We start from the raw sequence: 16208 nt of genomic DNA on the forward strand, positions 1-16208 counted from the left end.
CCAAAGAAGAATGGGAACTAGAAGCGAAGGTATTTTGTTAATTTATAAAAAATTGATTTTCATGTTTTTAAACAATAAAATATTTTTTTCCAAACAGTCAAACAAACATGTGGATTCTTTGAGACGCACACCATTACCGTATCCCGACCTTTGCACACAGTTGTTTGAAGGCGCGACTGCGACAGGCATGCATAGTTGGGGACCAACTTCTACCCTTCCCCGTCCTACTCAAGACTCAAGCCACTATAGTTTGCATGACTTTGATGACATCGATTGCACTCAACAAGAAACTGTAGGTCTCAGTGACGAGTCATCCGCTCAATCAAAAAAACAAAAGACTACAGATACGGCAAAGAGTCAAAATAAAAGTAAAGACAAGGGTAAAGATAAGGGTAAAGATGCATCCAACTCAAGATTGCTTGAAATCGGTGAAGATATTGCCACAGTTGCTAAAATATTTGTGGAAAAGCATTCTTCTTCAAACTTGGATGCGTGTATGGAAAAATTGGAGAAATTAGGATGGGGAATATTTGATCCAAGATACACTACTGCTGTTGCTCTTTTTGGTGAAAGTGCGGATAAGAGGCACGTGTGGTTAACCATTGATCCAGCTATTTGTGAGAATTGGGTCAAGACTGTTGGAGCACATTACGGAATGTTTTGCTAAGTAGATTTTTTAAATGTTTTGATGGTTTTTTTTTTGGATAACTAGATGTTTGGTTTGAACTAGATGGCTTTTTTTTTTTTGGATTACTTGATGTTTGATTTGAACTAGATGGTTTTTTTTGGATTACTTGACATTAATGACTTGATGTTTTGGATTACATGATGTTTTGGATTACTTGGTGTTTTGGATTATTTGATATTAATGGCTTGATGAATTTTTATATTATATGTTGTTAATATAATTGTTATGTATTTTCAAAATAACAGATTGCTTATGGATTCGGATGAAGAAATTGCATTTTTCATGTTACTATGTTGCTATTGGTTGAATCTAGCATTCAACAGAATTGGAAGGGCAATTGATAATGATTCGGAAATGAGTGGTCATCAACATACACAAGAATTGTTACATGGAACTTCTACACAATGTAAAGACCTGATGCGTCTTTCACGTGAAGCATATGTACTTTTATGCAATCATTTTAGACGAAATAATTGGTTGCAAAGTAGTAGGCATATAAGCGTTGAAGAAAAGATGGCTATGTTCTTAACTACTATAGCACATAATAAACGGTTCAGGATTATCAAACGAAGGTTTCAACACTCTACAGAAACAGTTCATAGATGCTTTCATGAGGTGCTAAATGCAATGATGATTTTTGCAAAAGAAGTTATAGTGCCAACGAATTCTAATGCAACTGTGAATTCCTCAGAGAGGCATCGTAAGCTAAAAGAAATCTTTCCTGGAGCAATAGGTGCGCTAGATGGAACTCTTGTACATGCAGTCGTGCCTGCTGATCAACAAACTCGCTATAGGGGAAGAGGAAAAGGTGAATGCTTTCAAAATGTTTTAGGAATTTGTGATTTTGATATGATGTTCACATTCGTATGGGCCGGTTGGGAGGGTATAACACATGATTCGCGAGTTTTGAAAGAAGTTGCATGTAACCCGACTTCAGGCTTTCCGTTCCCTCCTCCAGGTTTTTAATTCTTTATAAGATTATTCTAAAATACGATATTAAATTTCTATATATAATACTTCCTTTACTGATGTGTACAGATAAATATTACCTTTGCGATGCTGCATACACCAACACTCGTGGATTTATGACTCCTTATCGCAACACGAGGTATTGGTTAGCCGACTATCGACGGCGACGTCCGTTAACTAAGGAAGAAAAATTCAATCATGCACATGCGCAACTCAGAAATGTTATTGAACGTGCTTACGGTGTTTTGAAGGCGAGATTCCCAATTCTAAAGCGAATGGCTCCTTTTCCTTTTTCAGTGCAAAGAGATATAGTCGTTGCTTGTTTTGCAGTCCACAATTTCATAAGGAAATGCGATATTCATGATGAGTTATTTATGGCGTTCGAGGAGAACAATGCTCAACCACAAGGGGGACAAAATGATGTCGAAAACGTACACGATATGGAATGGGGTTCACAAGGAAATGAATACATGGATAATTTACGTGACCAGATTGCGAATCAATTGGGATGAAATTAGATTTGTAGGATTTTATTTGGATTTTAGTATGATATTGTGGATTTAAAAATATTTATGTTTGATTTGGATTTGTGTTTAATTTTGATTTATGCTAAATTTGAATTTTATATGGTGTTTATATATTTTTTAATACATAATTAAGAATTTTTATTAGGTTATTTTCTAAATAAACAGATGAATTTAATTAAAAAAATAAAACAGAAGGGTAAAATGGTCATTTTAATAATTCAGCAGAACAATTCAGAGGTCTCATCCAAACAGCATGTTAAACATTCAGCTCTTAAAATTTCAGACCCTCTTAGAAATTCAGACCTCTTAAAAATTCAGATCTTAAAAATTCAGATCCTGCCAAACAGCCCCTTAGTCATAAGAACCATTTATGTGCAAAGTTTGCTCCAAAGGGACTATCTATGCAAAAAAAAAAAGTTTCATAAGGATTATATTAGGAAAAACTGAAAAGAATTAGGAACATTTGTGAAATTTTGTCTTTTTATAGGAAAATATTCATAAATGGTCCCTGTGGTTTCTAAAAAAATCAACTTTAGTCCTTAACTTTTTTTTGTCATCAAATATGATCGTTGTGGTTTGAAAACTTTTAATGGATGGTCCTTTTGGGTGACTCCGTCAAATTGGAGTCATTAATTGCCCTAAGATGCATAACATGTGAGAGTATTTCTATCGTTTCACTTAAGTTCCCCTCTTTTATATGATGTTGATCATTGTTCCCAACTGTTGGGGTGCAAAGTTATCCATGTATGACTTCTTAATGGTTTGACTCGTGTAGACCCACTTGCATGTGGTAGTATACTCTGTAGACATGAGATATAAGGTGGGTTCATACCACTTGTAGAGGTGTGCTTGAGAGATGTAGTTCATTGTAGTGAGTGAGGTATTTATGAAGTTCTAGATCTAGTACCCTTTTTGTACTCATTTACTATGATCGAATACATCTTTTAGCACCCAAATCACCGTGTTCTTTGTGTTCTTTAATTCCACATGCCAAATCAAATGCTCGTAATTCACATCAATTGATACCACAGCGGGCGTTCTTGATTTTATCAAGAATTGATCCATGATGACATTTTTGATTTGGTGATTTTTCATTGTTATTTTATCATAGTGTTTTAGAGACTTTTTGGATTCTAGAAATCGAATTGTTCATTGATTTTATTCATAATTCGTTTATTTACTAGAATTCAAGTGATTTTTGCTTTATCTCTTTAGAAACTCATTCAAAATCACTTTCTCTCTCTAGAAAAACTCTAGATCTTATCGATTGATCAAAGATGGTGTACTTGTCTTATGATTCTTGGATTGTGATAATTGAAGATGTCAAATACAAAGTCAATGAAAATCAATTCTATGGATTATTGTTGAAAGGTGGGTTGATTTCAAGGAATACTTTGGTTTCTTATGGAGGTTTGAAAGATGATCATGGAAGATTGATATTTCAACCACTTGGGAAGATTGATTGTTTGATTCAAATCACCATGAACATGTTATCTTGGTGTGAAAATCAAAAGGAAGGAAAAGAAAGAGAATTATTCAAGAATGAATATGTTTCTCTTATTGAAGACCCAAATGATTTTCATGTTCTTAAGTTTGTTGAAGTTCGAGACTATGGAATTCAATGTGATGTTCTTGATGTTATTGAAGTTCATGATAAGAAGATTCAAGTTGATTCTCATGAAGATGAAAAAGTTTTTTTGCTCAATAAGAGTTCAAACCGATGATATTTTGTGTTCTTGTGATTCGTTTGAAGGAATGATTCCTTATCGAAAGCCATCAATCCAAGAAATTCACAAATATCAAACTCCAAAATATTTGATTCAAACTTGCAAAGTTGAAGTTGTCAAGAATGAAGTTATTCTTGAATTCAAATCTTCAAGATGCAAAAAGATGAGAAAGAAAAAGAAGAAGAACAAAAATAAGAACAAGCGGGTTTATTCACAAAAATTATCAAATGTTGTTGAGAAGCCACAATACATGAAGCAAATTTGGTTTCCAAAGCAACAATCTCCAAATGTTGCAATGAATTTGAACTCAAAACCCAAAAATGTTGATGGTTATTATGAAGATGGTGATAGATCATTGAAGAACACGAAGAACAAGTTGTACAACACGCATCGTGGGTGGTACAATGTTCAAATTGGAGATTTTCTCGTTCCAACAAAAGAACCAAGATCTTCAAAATTTGATTCGTTCATTGCAAATGGAACTCGGATCATCAAAAAGGTATCACAAATTCTCAAATGGATTCCAAAACGTTCATGAATTCGATTCGTGTTTTGCGTTTTTCATTTTTTATTATTTTGTCTCGATTGGATCAAATTCGTTTCAAGTCCTATTATAGATCCAATCTGTTTTGTTTTACAGAGCAAACCCAAACCAAAATCAAAGTTATATTCTCAAAATTTTATTTCTTTCGAAATTAATATTTTGTTTTAGCCCAAATTCGACATTCACTGTTCATTCAGCCCAATCCTAAACTCATGGTCCGAAAGTTGTTTGATCCATCTGCACGTTGATTCATTTAATCGAGAAATCAGATCTTTTTCCAAGTGCAATTCGACATTCATATAACTTCGATCATATCTGCTCAATTTTCTTTTGATAAAACTTATACTAGTGATCAATTAATATTTCTTTGTTGTTTTGAGTAATCAATCGATCTGTTTTTGCAATCAATCAATTTTTTATATCGATTTGAATCTATCACATGTTCTTGCTATCAACTGTTCTGATGATTCATGTTACTTGAAAGAACAATATCAAATTGATGATGAACATGAAATCTTTGTTGAATGTGCTGATGTTGATCTAAAAAGGTCTCTTGGAAGTTGAATTTAGATGTTTGATGAAGAACAATCAATGAATGATTTTTTATTCCGATTCAATAACAAAGTCAAACCTAAAAGTCAAAATCGGGAACTTGATGAATCTGGATACGATTTCAATCTTTAACTGGGATCGTATTTAGTTTGAGTCACTTGGAACTCAAATGCTTGAGAATCGATTGATTTCGAAGTGGGTACTTTAATGGTTTGATGTTGATGACTATTGTTGAGTTCGAAGACTTGGAATAAGCTTAGGAGTCGATACTCATTGTACATCAAGGTCGATTGGTGATTTTTGGAATCGAATGTACAATATTAATGTCGAGTCGACTAGGAAGGATCTAATTTTGAAGGGTTGATTTGAGATAGGATTCGATGTCGATTGATAAACTGTGGAATCGACTTTGGTGATATTTGGGTTAGAAATCGAACGATTTGAGTGATCGATTTCGAAGTCGACGGGTTGGAGTCAATAGTAGACATTGTGTGATTGAAAGCGAAGGCTTGGAGTTGAGCCTTGGAGTCGTTATTCGATGTCAAGTAGCAATTGATTGACTTCGCTACGGGTCAATCACTTGAGGTCTTCGTTGTATGCGTTTCTTCTTGAACGCATCTGAGAAACGAGAAGTGAGGAAGAACCAGGGCAGTTCACTATTTGGATAAAATCGAATTGTCCAATTAGACAATTTGGATTGGACTATTTGGTTCAGATATTTGGATTTTTTGATTGGTTTTTAGCAAAACTGAATTATTATTTTGGATTTCGGATTGGTTTTGGTTTATAAAATAAAAACTGAATTGTCCAAAAAAACCGAATTGCAATTTATTATTTTGTTCTTTCTAGTATATGTCTTTAATAATTTATAAATTTACTGAATTATTCTTTCAATATATTAAAATTTTCATATATTATAATACTTTAATATGTATTTCTTATAAAAAAATAAATTGTCTATAAAGTAGTAAAGTATAATACATTTTTCTTGATAGTTATTTATATATTTTAATTCACAACTAATTAAACAATAATTTTTAGTTTATATTATAGAGTAAGTTAATACTAAAATCATATATTTATTGAAATGTCTTGATTATTGAAAACCGAATTGTAAAAAACCGATCCAACCGAATTATAATTTGGTTGGATCGGATCAGATTTGAATTTAGTTTGGACTATTGGGATTTATGTTTTGAAAACCGAAATTAATTTGGATTCACTTGATCGGATCGGATTAAACCGATCCATCCAAACGAACACTCATAGGAAGAACACAAACATTTTCGATTTAAGTCCCTACTCTTTCAACGACATGGCAGAAAAGGTCCAACTTCGAATTGATGAAAAAAAGTTTATGAAGTGTGAAGAAGTTCGCATTTAGTCCCTGATGTTTCCAAATGTTGGCAGAATTTACCTAACTTCGAAATTGGAATAAAAATTCTGAAACTTGGAGAAATTTACATTTCAGGCCCTTGTAGTTAATGTGAATTATCACTTTATGCCTAGTTTCGCAATTGGGGTAAAGTTTCGCATCTGAGACTGTTTTTGTCGCAACGGGTCCCTGCAAAATTCTGATATTAGCAGTTTTTACCCGGATTTTTGAAACTCTTGCGACTCTCACCCAAAAGTTGAAAATTTTCACAAAAATTGGAAATTTTTCATATCTTTTCCGTGATTGTTTTTCCATGCATGTTTTTCGTGGTTTCATTTTTGGCACACATCAAGGGGGATTTTTGTGAAGTTTATTCCTCAGGCGCTTCTCATCCTTAGTGGGTTTTATAATAACTTTTTTATTATAAAAAAGGGAAGAATGAAGAGTGGGTATTCGAATCTTCTCGGGTATTCATTTGCGGATTTGAAGACCTGTATTACTTTGAGGGGGAGTAAGTCTTGGTCGCGCGAGCTCGTTGGATATTGAAGCCGAGACATCCAATCCTAACTTTTTGGGGGAGAGTGTTAGGGTGCAAAGTCACTCTTGGATGTCATGTGTGCTAACTCCTTTGTATATGTGTAATGAGTTGTATTTCCTTTATAACGAATGAGTGACACTCATTTTAAGTAAGGAACTTTATGAGAGATTAGTTTAAAGAGAGAATCATTGCAAACCCATTTGTACTCTTTCAACAACCTAATGAGAGCTAAAACGATATTTATTTACTCTTGTGTTCTTCATGTTCATGATTATTGTATGATTCACTAAATCATTTCATATTCCGCATTTGTAATCATAATCAACACCACTACAATTGGTATCGTAGCGGGTCTTCGAAGATCGAAGCGATTTTTTAAGAAAAGCTTATCGGTTTGGCTACATTCAACACAATTGAAAGGTTTATGGTGAGTCTCCCGATGATCTCTTTAAATCTATTTGATTCGTTTTTGCGTTCTTGAATTTTTTTGATCATTTTGACTCATTTGATCAATTTTTTTTGAAAAAACTCATTTGTTATGATCCAATAATTTTTTCATTGATCAAGTCCGATCCAATATCATATTCTTTTTTCGAATTCTAAATTTGTAACTGTTGTTAGAATAAAAAATTTGCCCTAAATTAGATCATATCCATTATTGTTCATATTTGTTTTGAGTCCAAATCTGTTCAAATATCATTCGATCTTACTGTTCATGTCCAATCATAGAGCCCAAAATATTTTTGAATCCTTTAATGTCCACGAATTGTTTGAGCCATACATTTTTTAATCCGATAAACTCATTGGTTGAGTCAATAAATTTTTTGACGCTAATTCATCGTTCTTCGTCGTTCGACATATGCATTCGAGGTTGTACCTAATGGTCGCATCGCTTTTTGTTTCCAGTTCTTGAGTTTCGTTTGCATCCCATCGGTTCTAATAATCGATGGTTATTGTTTGTTATCTGCAGGTGGGAATTGATTTCAGATGATTTGCTCTATGACAAAATCAATTTTGTTCAAGTTCAAGTGAAGAAATCGGAAATTGGTCCTTTGATTTTGATGAACTTGACCAAGAACACTTGAATATGATGAAGAACAGTGTAACAAACACTTTTTGATCTAATATTTGATGTTAGAATCATCAATTTCATGTTTGTTGCCTTTTGATTTCAAAAATTCAAAACATTGTAAAAAGTCAAACATCATTTTTCAAGTGATGATTATGTGAATTGAAGGCTGAAATCGATAGATTCAAGTTGAAATTGGGTTGTGAATGTCGAAATCAAGTCTGATTTGGGTTTAATTTCGAAAATTGCTTGAGTTTGTGTTCTTGGAGTTGAACACAGTGACGCAAATGCTCTTGAGTTCGCAACATGTGGTCGTGGGTTGGAGTTTTGATTTTGGTTAACTGGTTTGAAGTCAATATCTTTTGTTGTTTATGATGAATGCGAAAGTGTTTTCTTGGAAACGTTCGCATCAAACAGGCATATAAGGTCACGACTGAAAAGGGTTGAATTTTGAGGTCTCAAAGTCTTGATGTCGATGGTCGATGGGTCAGTAAGTGGTTTGAATAGATTTGGTATGAAAACCAAAAGCGAAGGCTGTGTGATTGGAAATTCGATTTTGAGGTCTCAAAGTAGTGATGTCGATTTTGAAGGCTTCGCTTTTGTATTGATATATCGATGACGAACATGTTCGATGGGTTAGTAATGGTTTGGAATCGAGAGTTGATTGTTCGACATAGAAGAATGCGTGACTGCTATCAAAGGGTTGTGATTCAGTATTTCGGTTTGAATTTGAAGTTTGATGTCGAATGTGTAAGGCAGAGAACGAAGGCTAGCCTCGGATGGTGATATTGGGGTCGACTGCAAAGGTTATTAGGATGATAATGAATGTTATCAAAATTGGATACTCAAGGTCGATGATTGAAGGAGTGGGTATCGATATGTTGGGTTGACCGATTTTGATGTCGATGGGTTGGAGTCAATAGTCGACGTTGCTTGATTAAAAGCGAAGAGTTGATTTTGAATTCGTTGTCGATGGTCGTAAGGTCGATGCTTAGTTATCGAGTAATCGTATGTGCTTCGTTGTGGAGGACCATACATGGTTCGTTGACGAAGTCTTTAAGATAAAAAGCGAATAGTCGACTGGTATAACGAAGTGAAGAAGAAAACTAACATTTTTGAATTACACCACTGATCTTTCAACGAAGTGGCAAAAATTACCCAACTTATAAATGGGTGTAAAAATGAAGTTAAAAGCTGAACATTCGTTTCGAATCCCTGGAGTTCATGAGAAATAGCAAACTTTACCCAACTTTGACATTAGGCTGAAAATTCTGAGAAATGGGTATATTTTTTAAACAGACTCCTGCAGTTAATGCGAATTAACACTTTATGCCCAGTTTCGCAATTGGGGGAGTGTTTCGCATCTTAGGCAGTTTCGGGCGCACCGGGTCACTGCAAAATTTCAAAATTGACAGCTTCTACCCAAATTTGTGAAATTTTGTCAAAGGTGATTTGTGGACGAATTTGAAAATTAAAGATTTTTTGGATTTTCTGGATTTATGAAAAAAAAAAGTGTATGTCATGTGTTAAGGGGGAGATTTGGATAGAAAAATTATGATTTCAAGCGCTTTCTCATTCCTTTTTGGTTTTATAATCATTTCTCGATTATAAAAAAGGTGAGAGATTTAGATATGGGAATTCGAAAATTGAATTTTTCATTTTACGCGTACTTGAAGACCGAAGTGACCTTGAGAAACGAAGTTTATGAAGTGATTTGATTGAAGATTCGGAAGTGATTTGGGTTTTCCATGTTCATGATGGGTTTGGATTTATTGAATATTTTTGGAGTGTACTTTTATGCTCAAAATTGGGTAATTTTTTGGAGATTTGGAAACTCCTAATTTCCTTTTGATGCTTGGTTTGTACGGTCTCACACTTTAGAACCCGAATTGGAAAGTCATTGAAGATTTGAAGTTCATTTCTACATGTGTCACGCTTGAGGCTCGGTTCGTGAGGTTGCCCGATTTTGGAATATTTGAAGTGGGTCATCCATGCCTAACTTTGAAGGGGAGAATGTTGGGGTGCAAAGTTATACATGTATGACTTTGTAATAGTTTGACTCATGTAGACCTACTTGCATGTGGTAGTATAGTCTTTAGACATGAGAGAGAGAGAGAGAGAAAGAAAGAAAGAAAGAGAGAGAGAGAGACAGAGAGAGAGAGAGAGAGCAATGTAAGCACCTCTATATAAGGTGGGTTCATACCACTTGTAGAGGTGTGCTTGAGTGATGTAGTTCATAGTGATTAGTGAGTGAAGTATTTATAAAGTTCTAGATCTAGTACCTTTTTATACTAATTTACTATGATCGAATACATCTTTTAGCACCCAAATCACCATGTTCTTTGTGTTCTTTAATTTTGCATGCCAAATCAAATGCTCATAATTCACATAAACAACATATTCTCTTCTTCCTCTCCATCATATCAACCCTGCCCCTCTCCTAAGAAACCCACTTATTCCGTTGTCCTCCTAACTTCTGATTAACATAGCAACTTCAAGATTTTTGGGGTTCCAACCAAACGAAGGAAAATGGTACAATACAATGATTATACATGATAGCTTGGCTCTTGCTCATCTTGCACACACTACAAAAAAAATATCTTATTTAGTGGCATACAAAAAGTGCCACTAAAAACCCAAAAAATTCCACTAAAGGCATCTGAAAGAATCAACGACATACATAATAAATGTCAATAAAAACGCCCCCACTAAAACCTTTTAGTAGCACCTTTTTGTTTTTGTCGCTGCAACTCTTTAGGCTTTTAGTGACACTTTCTTATTTGTCACAGCAGAATAAAAAAAAATTGTGGCACATATTTTATGCCATTGAATGTTCATTTGATTCAAAAATTCATACTACTTTGAGTGGCACATTTTAAGATTTTAGTGGCACTTCTTTTTGCCACAATACAAAAATATTTTATGGCACAAAAAATGTGTCCGTAAATACTCATGACATTCTATAATTTAGGCTACTTATATCTACATATTTTCTTATCTATAATATAACATAAAATAGATGATTAAATAGCATCATATATAAAACAATACAAATCTCATTTCATCATACAAAACAAACAATATTTTCTTTTCTATTTCAATGGAATAAACCATTTCATTCCTTCCACAGTTCCGTCATAACAATAAAACACTACATACAAAAAAAATCCAACCTTGTAAACAGCTAAATACTCAATAAACCTTTGTGTGACTTACTAAGCCATAATGGTCACTATCAAACCCATTTTTTGCAACTTTTATATCAAATTCAATTTCTTCACTAATTATCTATCATAACCAATCAATAAGAAGCTCAAGGTAATCTTGTGAGCTGTTATAGCCAGGTTGCTTGCTGAGCTTGCATTTTTTCAATCTCCTGATAAAAAAACATTTTACATAAATGTTAAAAAAAATCATATGAAAAACCAAGATACACTCATTTGTAAAAAGTTTTATTTAAAAAAACAACCACAACAATACCCAAAATCCTATAAAGAATGAGGCAAGACACAATTATGATAAGAAGGGTAACTTACATTTGTCCTTGTTGAATTCTTTTTTAAAAATTTGGTCTTTACATGAGTCTTTGTAACATTTTTTGTCCATGTTCCAAGTAAAATGACTATTTTCGAAACCAAGATTGCAAAAGGCAGATATAATCAAGGAAAAAAATAAGCATATTACTTGGAAAAACAAGGACTAAAAACATTACAAGAACCACAAATAAGGACCAAAATTATACAAAATTAGCAATACCATGGACCAAAAATATAACTTGATAAACATACTTTAAGTATCCCTATATTAGTATTATTAATTTAAGACTAAAATCTCTAAACTGTTGAAAAATCAACATCAAGTATAAACCTATTTGAAGTTCCATATATTCACCAATTATAAATAAAAAAACATAATGTAAAACATGTCTTACCATTCATATTGTCTATAGAAATGATAACCCCCCCCCTCGGGTCATTCATACATGTTAAGACAAACATATACATAGTTAAACATACACACATAGAGTAAGAGAGAGAGAGAGAGAGAGAGAGAGAAGGAGAAAGAGAGAGAACCAAGAGAGATTCCAAAGGGCTATCCTGATTAGATGTAGATGAGTTGTCATACATACGAAGATTAGGTAATGGTGGCAACCTAGAAATAAGATTTTCAAGTCTGGTCAAAATAGATACTATGGAAGATTATTATATGTTTTAAGCCTCAAAAACCTTTGTGTCTGGAAGTGACATATTATTAGCACGTTTAGCTTCATAATTCATGACAATTGCTTTAATGGCGTCCTCACGAAGCATGTTGCAATAGAGTTCACAGGTGGAAGAGATAGGTGTTTTACAATCTGTTGAAAAATATTTTTGTATCTGACCATCACTGAAATAAGACAAACTGTTTTTATGTTATCTAACAAATATTACCAGTTATTTCACGTTGCGTGGATTCGTGCTTAAAAGTGAAATACAAAAATACGTGAATGACGGAAAACGTATAGACAAGAAAATTTAGGTGTGCGACTAAGCCGTTACAATTATATATATATATATATATATATATATATATATATATATATATATATATATATATATATATATATATCATATATGTATGTTTGTGTGGAAAAGTCAATAAAAGAAAAGGAAATTAAGAAGAAAATCAAGACCCACGTTTTTCCTCTACAACTTCCATACCCCAACTACTATTTCATCATGAAGCTAGAATAAGATATTTGCTTTTTCACCATATATGTAAACGTGAGTATGTAGTGTGTGTGTATGTGTAGAGTTAGAGAAAATAGAAGGAAGAAAGAGAGTTAGTTTTCTTGTGAGTTTTCTTTTGAAAAACATACACCATCTTCGTCTTCATCCCTGGAGAAAATCAAGAACACCAAGATCAACAACAAGCAAAATGAAGAACACCATCAACCATCTTCATCATCTTCATTGAAACTCAAGGTGTTCATCTTCAACCCATCAAACACCATCATCTTCATAAACTTTCACCACCATCACCACCTTATATCAACCTCCTTACAACCTCAAAATACTCTCCAAAAACCCTTCAAATACCCTCCTTAAACCTACTCAAAAAAACCCTATTTAAATCACCTCAACTATCACCACCTTGTTGTTCTCGAGTTCATAATCTTCAAGTCAGAAACGAAGAGAACTGGGCACAACACAGCCAAGATACTACGAGGGAGATTTTCACCACAAATTATTTAGAACCTTACCTACATCTAGGAATTTTCGTGGACGATTTTGACTAAGGGAAATCCCAAAGAGATGCGAGAGAGAATTGGCTATCCAAAGAGATTTCTGTTCTCGAGTTCAGAATCTTCAAGTCAGAAACGAAGAGAACTAGGCACAACACAACCAAGATACTACTAGGGATATTTTCACCACAAATTCTTTAGAATCTTACCTACATCTAGAAATTTTTGTGGAAGATTTTGACCATGGGAAACCCCAAAGAGACGCGAGAGAGAATTGGCTATCCAAAGAGATCTACACTGAAAATCTACATTCATCACCACCCAAAGCTCCTTCAACATCACCATCTTTGTTGCCTTACACCACCAAAACTACAACCTTATCCCACCTCCTACCAACCTCCAAATACCCACTCCAACCTCATCAAATCTCCTCAAAACACCTTATACCCGTATACAACTACATGATCCGTGTACTTTGCATTGTTTTGTAAAAAACCCATTTTTACATGAAAATGAACTTCGTGTTACTTATCAAATACCAGATTGAACTTTGAACAAATAGAGACACGGTCTATTAAGATCCAGTCCAACCCTAAGCATGTTCAGTCATGTATTTTAGCGAACCTACTTGATTGACCAGTTGTTCCATTAGTCCAACAATCGACCAGTTTGTTCCATCCGTCCAACTATCGACCAGTCGTTCCATTAGTCCAACTATCGACCAGATTGTTTCATCAGTCCAACTATCGACCAGTCATTCCATCAGTCTAACTATAGACCAATCGCTCCATCAGACCAGTTCAGTCAATTTATTGACGAACCTACTTGATATATATTTATATATTTATATATTTTATTATAGCTTTACATCATTTAAATATAGTCATATATATTACTGATAGCTTTACGTCATTAAAATACAGTCATTCATATATTTATAGTTTTATGTCAAACTTTCAGTCATTTATAGCTTTCATGTTTATATCTATTCCGCAATTCTTAATCTTTATATATTTGTATCTTATATCTTTAATTTATATATCTGTCACACATTAACTGGTATCCGAGCCTTTATCTGTGGTGATCAGATTCTATAATTTCAACAATTTGTATCAAAGCTTGTGTGATTTACTTTGAATTTTTTGTCGAAAACTTTTGGTTAGCATTTATAAACCTTCCATAAACTTTTCTTTAAATATTTCATTTTAATATCACTTATTCAAAATCCTTTAAAAAAAAATTAAAAAATCTTTAAAAAAAATGTCTTCTACTAATTACTCTAACATGAACTCTGTCTCTATTGCTAATAGCTTAGGATCTAGTTCACGGGCGCCCATACTTATTCCTGAAGAGTATAATTTGTGGGTTGGTCGTATGAATCTTCATCTTAACACCATAAATGAAGATGTCTGGAAATGTGTAGAAGGAACATATATTACTCCAGAAAATATAGCTAATCTTGCTACAAATCAAGCCACTCAAGCTGAAATCAGAAGCAAGTTGGAACTCCAAGACAAAAAGGAACTTGTGTCTGGAATACCTCACAGTATACTAATACAAATGGATGACATTATACTGTTAACCGCAAATCAAATATGGAAAAGTTTGAAAAGTCATTTTTGTGGATATAAAAGAGTTATCGGAAAGAAAAGAACATTTATTTTGAATGAATTCGATAATTTCAAAATGTTTTCATCAAAAAACATCCATGATGCTCACGATAGGTTCAGTTTTATTATGGTTAAAATGAACAATTTGGGTATCAAAAAGACACAACACGAGATAAATCTCAAGTTTTTAAACAATCTTTTCGAAAGCTGGAAAATGGTTAAACTCATTATTCAGGGAAATCTAGCTATTCATACTGAAACTTTATACAATTTGTATGGAGAACTTCAATCGTATGAATCCTCGATTGACCCACCAACCACTACAGCTTTTGGAGAACCACTTGCTCTTGTGTCCACATCTTCTCAAAACCAAACACCTTTCAATGATCAAAACTTTAATCATTCTAATCAGACTACATCTTTTCAGTACCAAGCCTTTGTAAATAATTGTTTTGATCAGTCTGATTCGAATGATGAAGCATACTATCAACAACTGTGTGCATTGGTTGCAAACACAAATCTCCAGAGATTTCTCCCAAATCATGGTCAATCAAAATTGAGACCAAATTTTCAAAACAAACCATCTTTTAGACAAAATAATTCAGGGTTTCAACCAATAACTTCATCTGGACAAAACAACTCAAGTTTTCAACCTAGGCCTTACTTTGGACAAAATTCTCAAAGACCTTCCTTCCATAACAACTCAAACCAAGGTTTTCAAAACCAGGAACTTCAAAACAATCCCAACTCAGGTCATAATAATAATCTAAACAACAGTTTTCAAAATCAAAACAGAGGTTTCCAGAATCAAGGTTACAACAATCAAAATAATGGTTTTCAAAACAACTAGAATTTTGGATTCCAACAAAACCATTCTCAACTGTAACATATTGTGATACGTGAGGACAATATTGTGATACCCTCTGGCACGTATCACAATATTGTCCGCTTTGGGCCACTAATACGAGGACTTCCCAGGGGGTCACCCATCCTGGTACTCCTCCCGCCCGAGCACACTTAACTTCAGAGTTCTTATGGGATCTGCTACCCTCACGGCTTTAAAACGCGTTGTGATAGGGAAGGTATCCACACCCCTTATAAGGAATGCTTAGTTCTTCTTCCTAGCCGATGTAGGATCAGATCTAACCCACTTTCACCCCCCATTATAGGGTTCGACGTCCCCGTCGAACACATCGACCCGTGCCCTGGCTCTGATACCATTTGTAACATCCCCCTCTGGCACGTATCACAATATTATCCGCTTTGGGCCACTCGGCATGAGGACTTCCCACGGGGTCACCCATCCTGGTATTACTCCCGCCCGAGCACGCTTAACTGCAGAGTTCTTATGGGATCTGCTGCCCTCACGGCTTTAAAACGCGTTG

At 34.1% G+C, this 16208-nt stretch overlaps 1 protein-coding gene across 1 annotated transcript; it reads left to right on the forward strand.

Moving 5' to 3' along the window:
• Window positions 1-14473: 14473 nt before the first annotated feature.
• LOC111888039 (uncharacterized) lies at window positions 14474-15673 on the forward strand. Its single transcript, XM_023884152.1, has one exon. It carries the CDS (start codon window positions 14474-14476, stop codon window positions 15671-15673), a length of 1200 nt encoding a protein of 399 aa, XP_023739920.1.
• Window positions 15674-16208: the final 535 nt, after the last annotated feature.

The sequence above is a fragment of the Lactuca sativa genome, chromosome 5 (assembly GCF_002870075.4).
Source record: "Lactuca sativa cultivar Salinas chromosome 5, Lsat_Salinas_v11, whole genome shotgun sequence".
Lineage (NCBI taxonomy): Eukaryota > Viridiplantae > Streptophyta > Magnoliopsida > Asterales > Asteraceae > Lactuca > Lactuca sativa.

Bases quoted from the DNA above. Each gene is read 5' to 3' on its own strand.
- LOC111888039 (XM_023884152.1), top strand. From the start codon at position 14,474: ATGTCTTCTACTAATTACTCTAACATGAACTCTGTCTCTATTGCTAAT.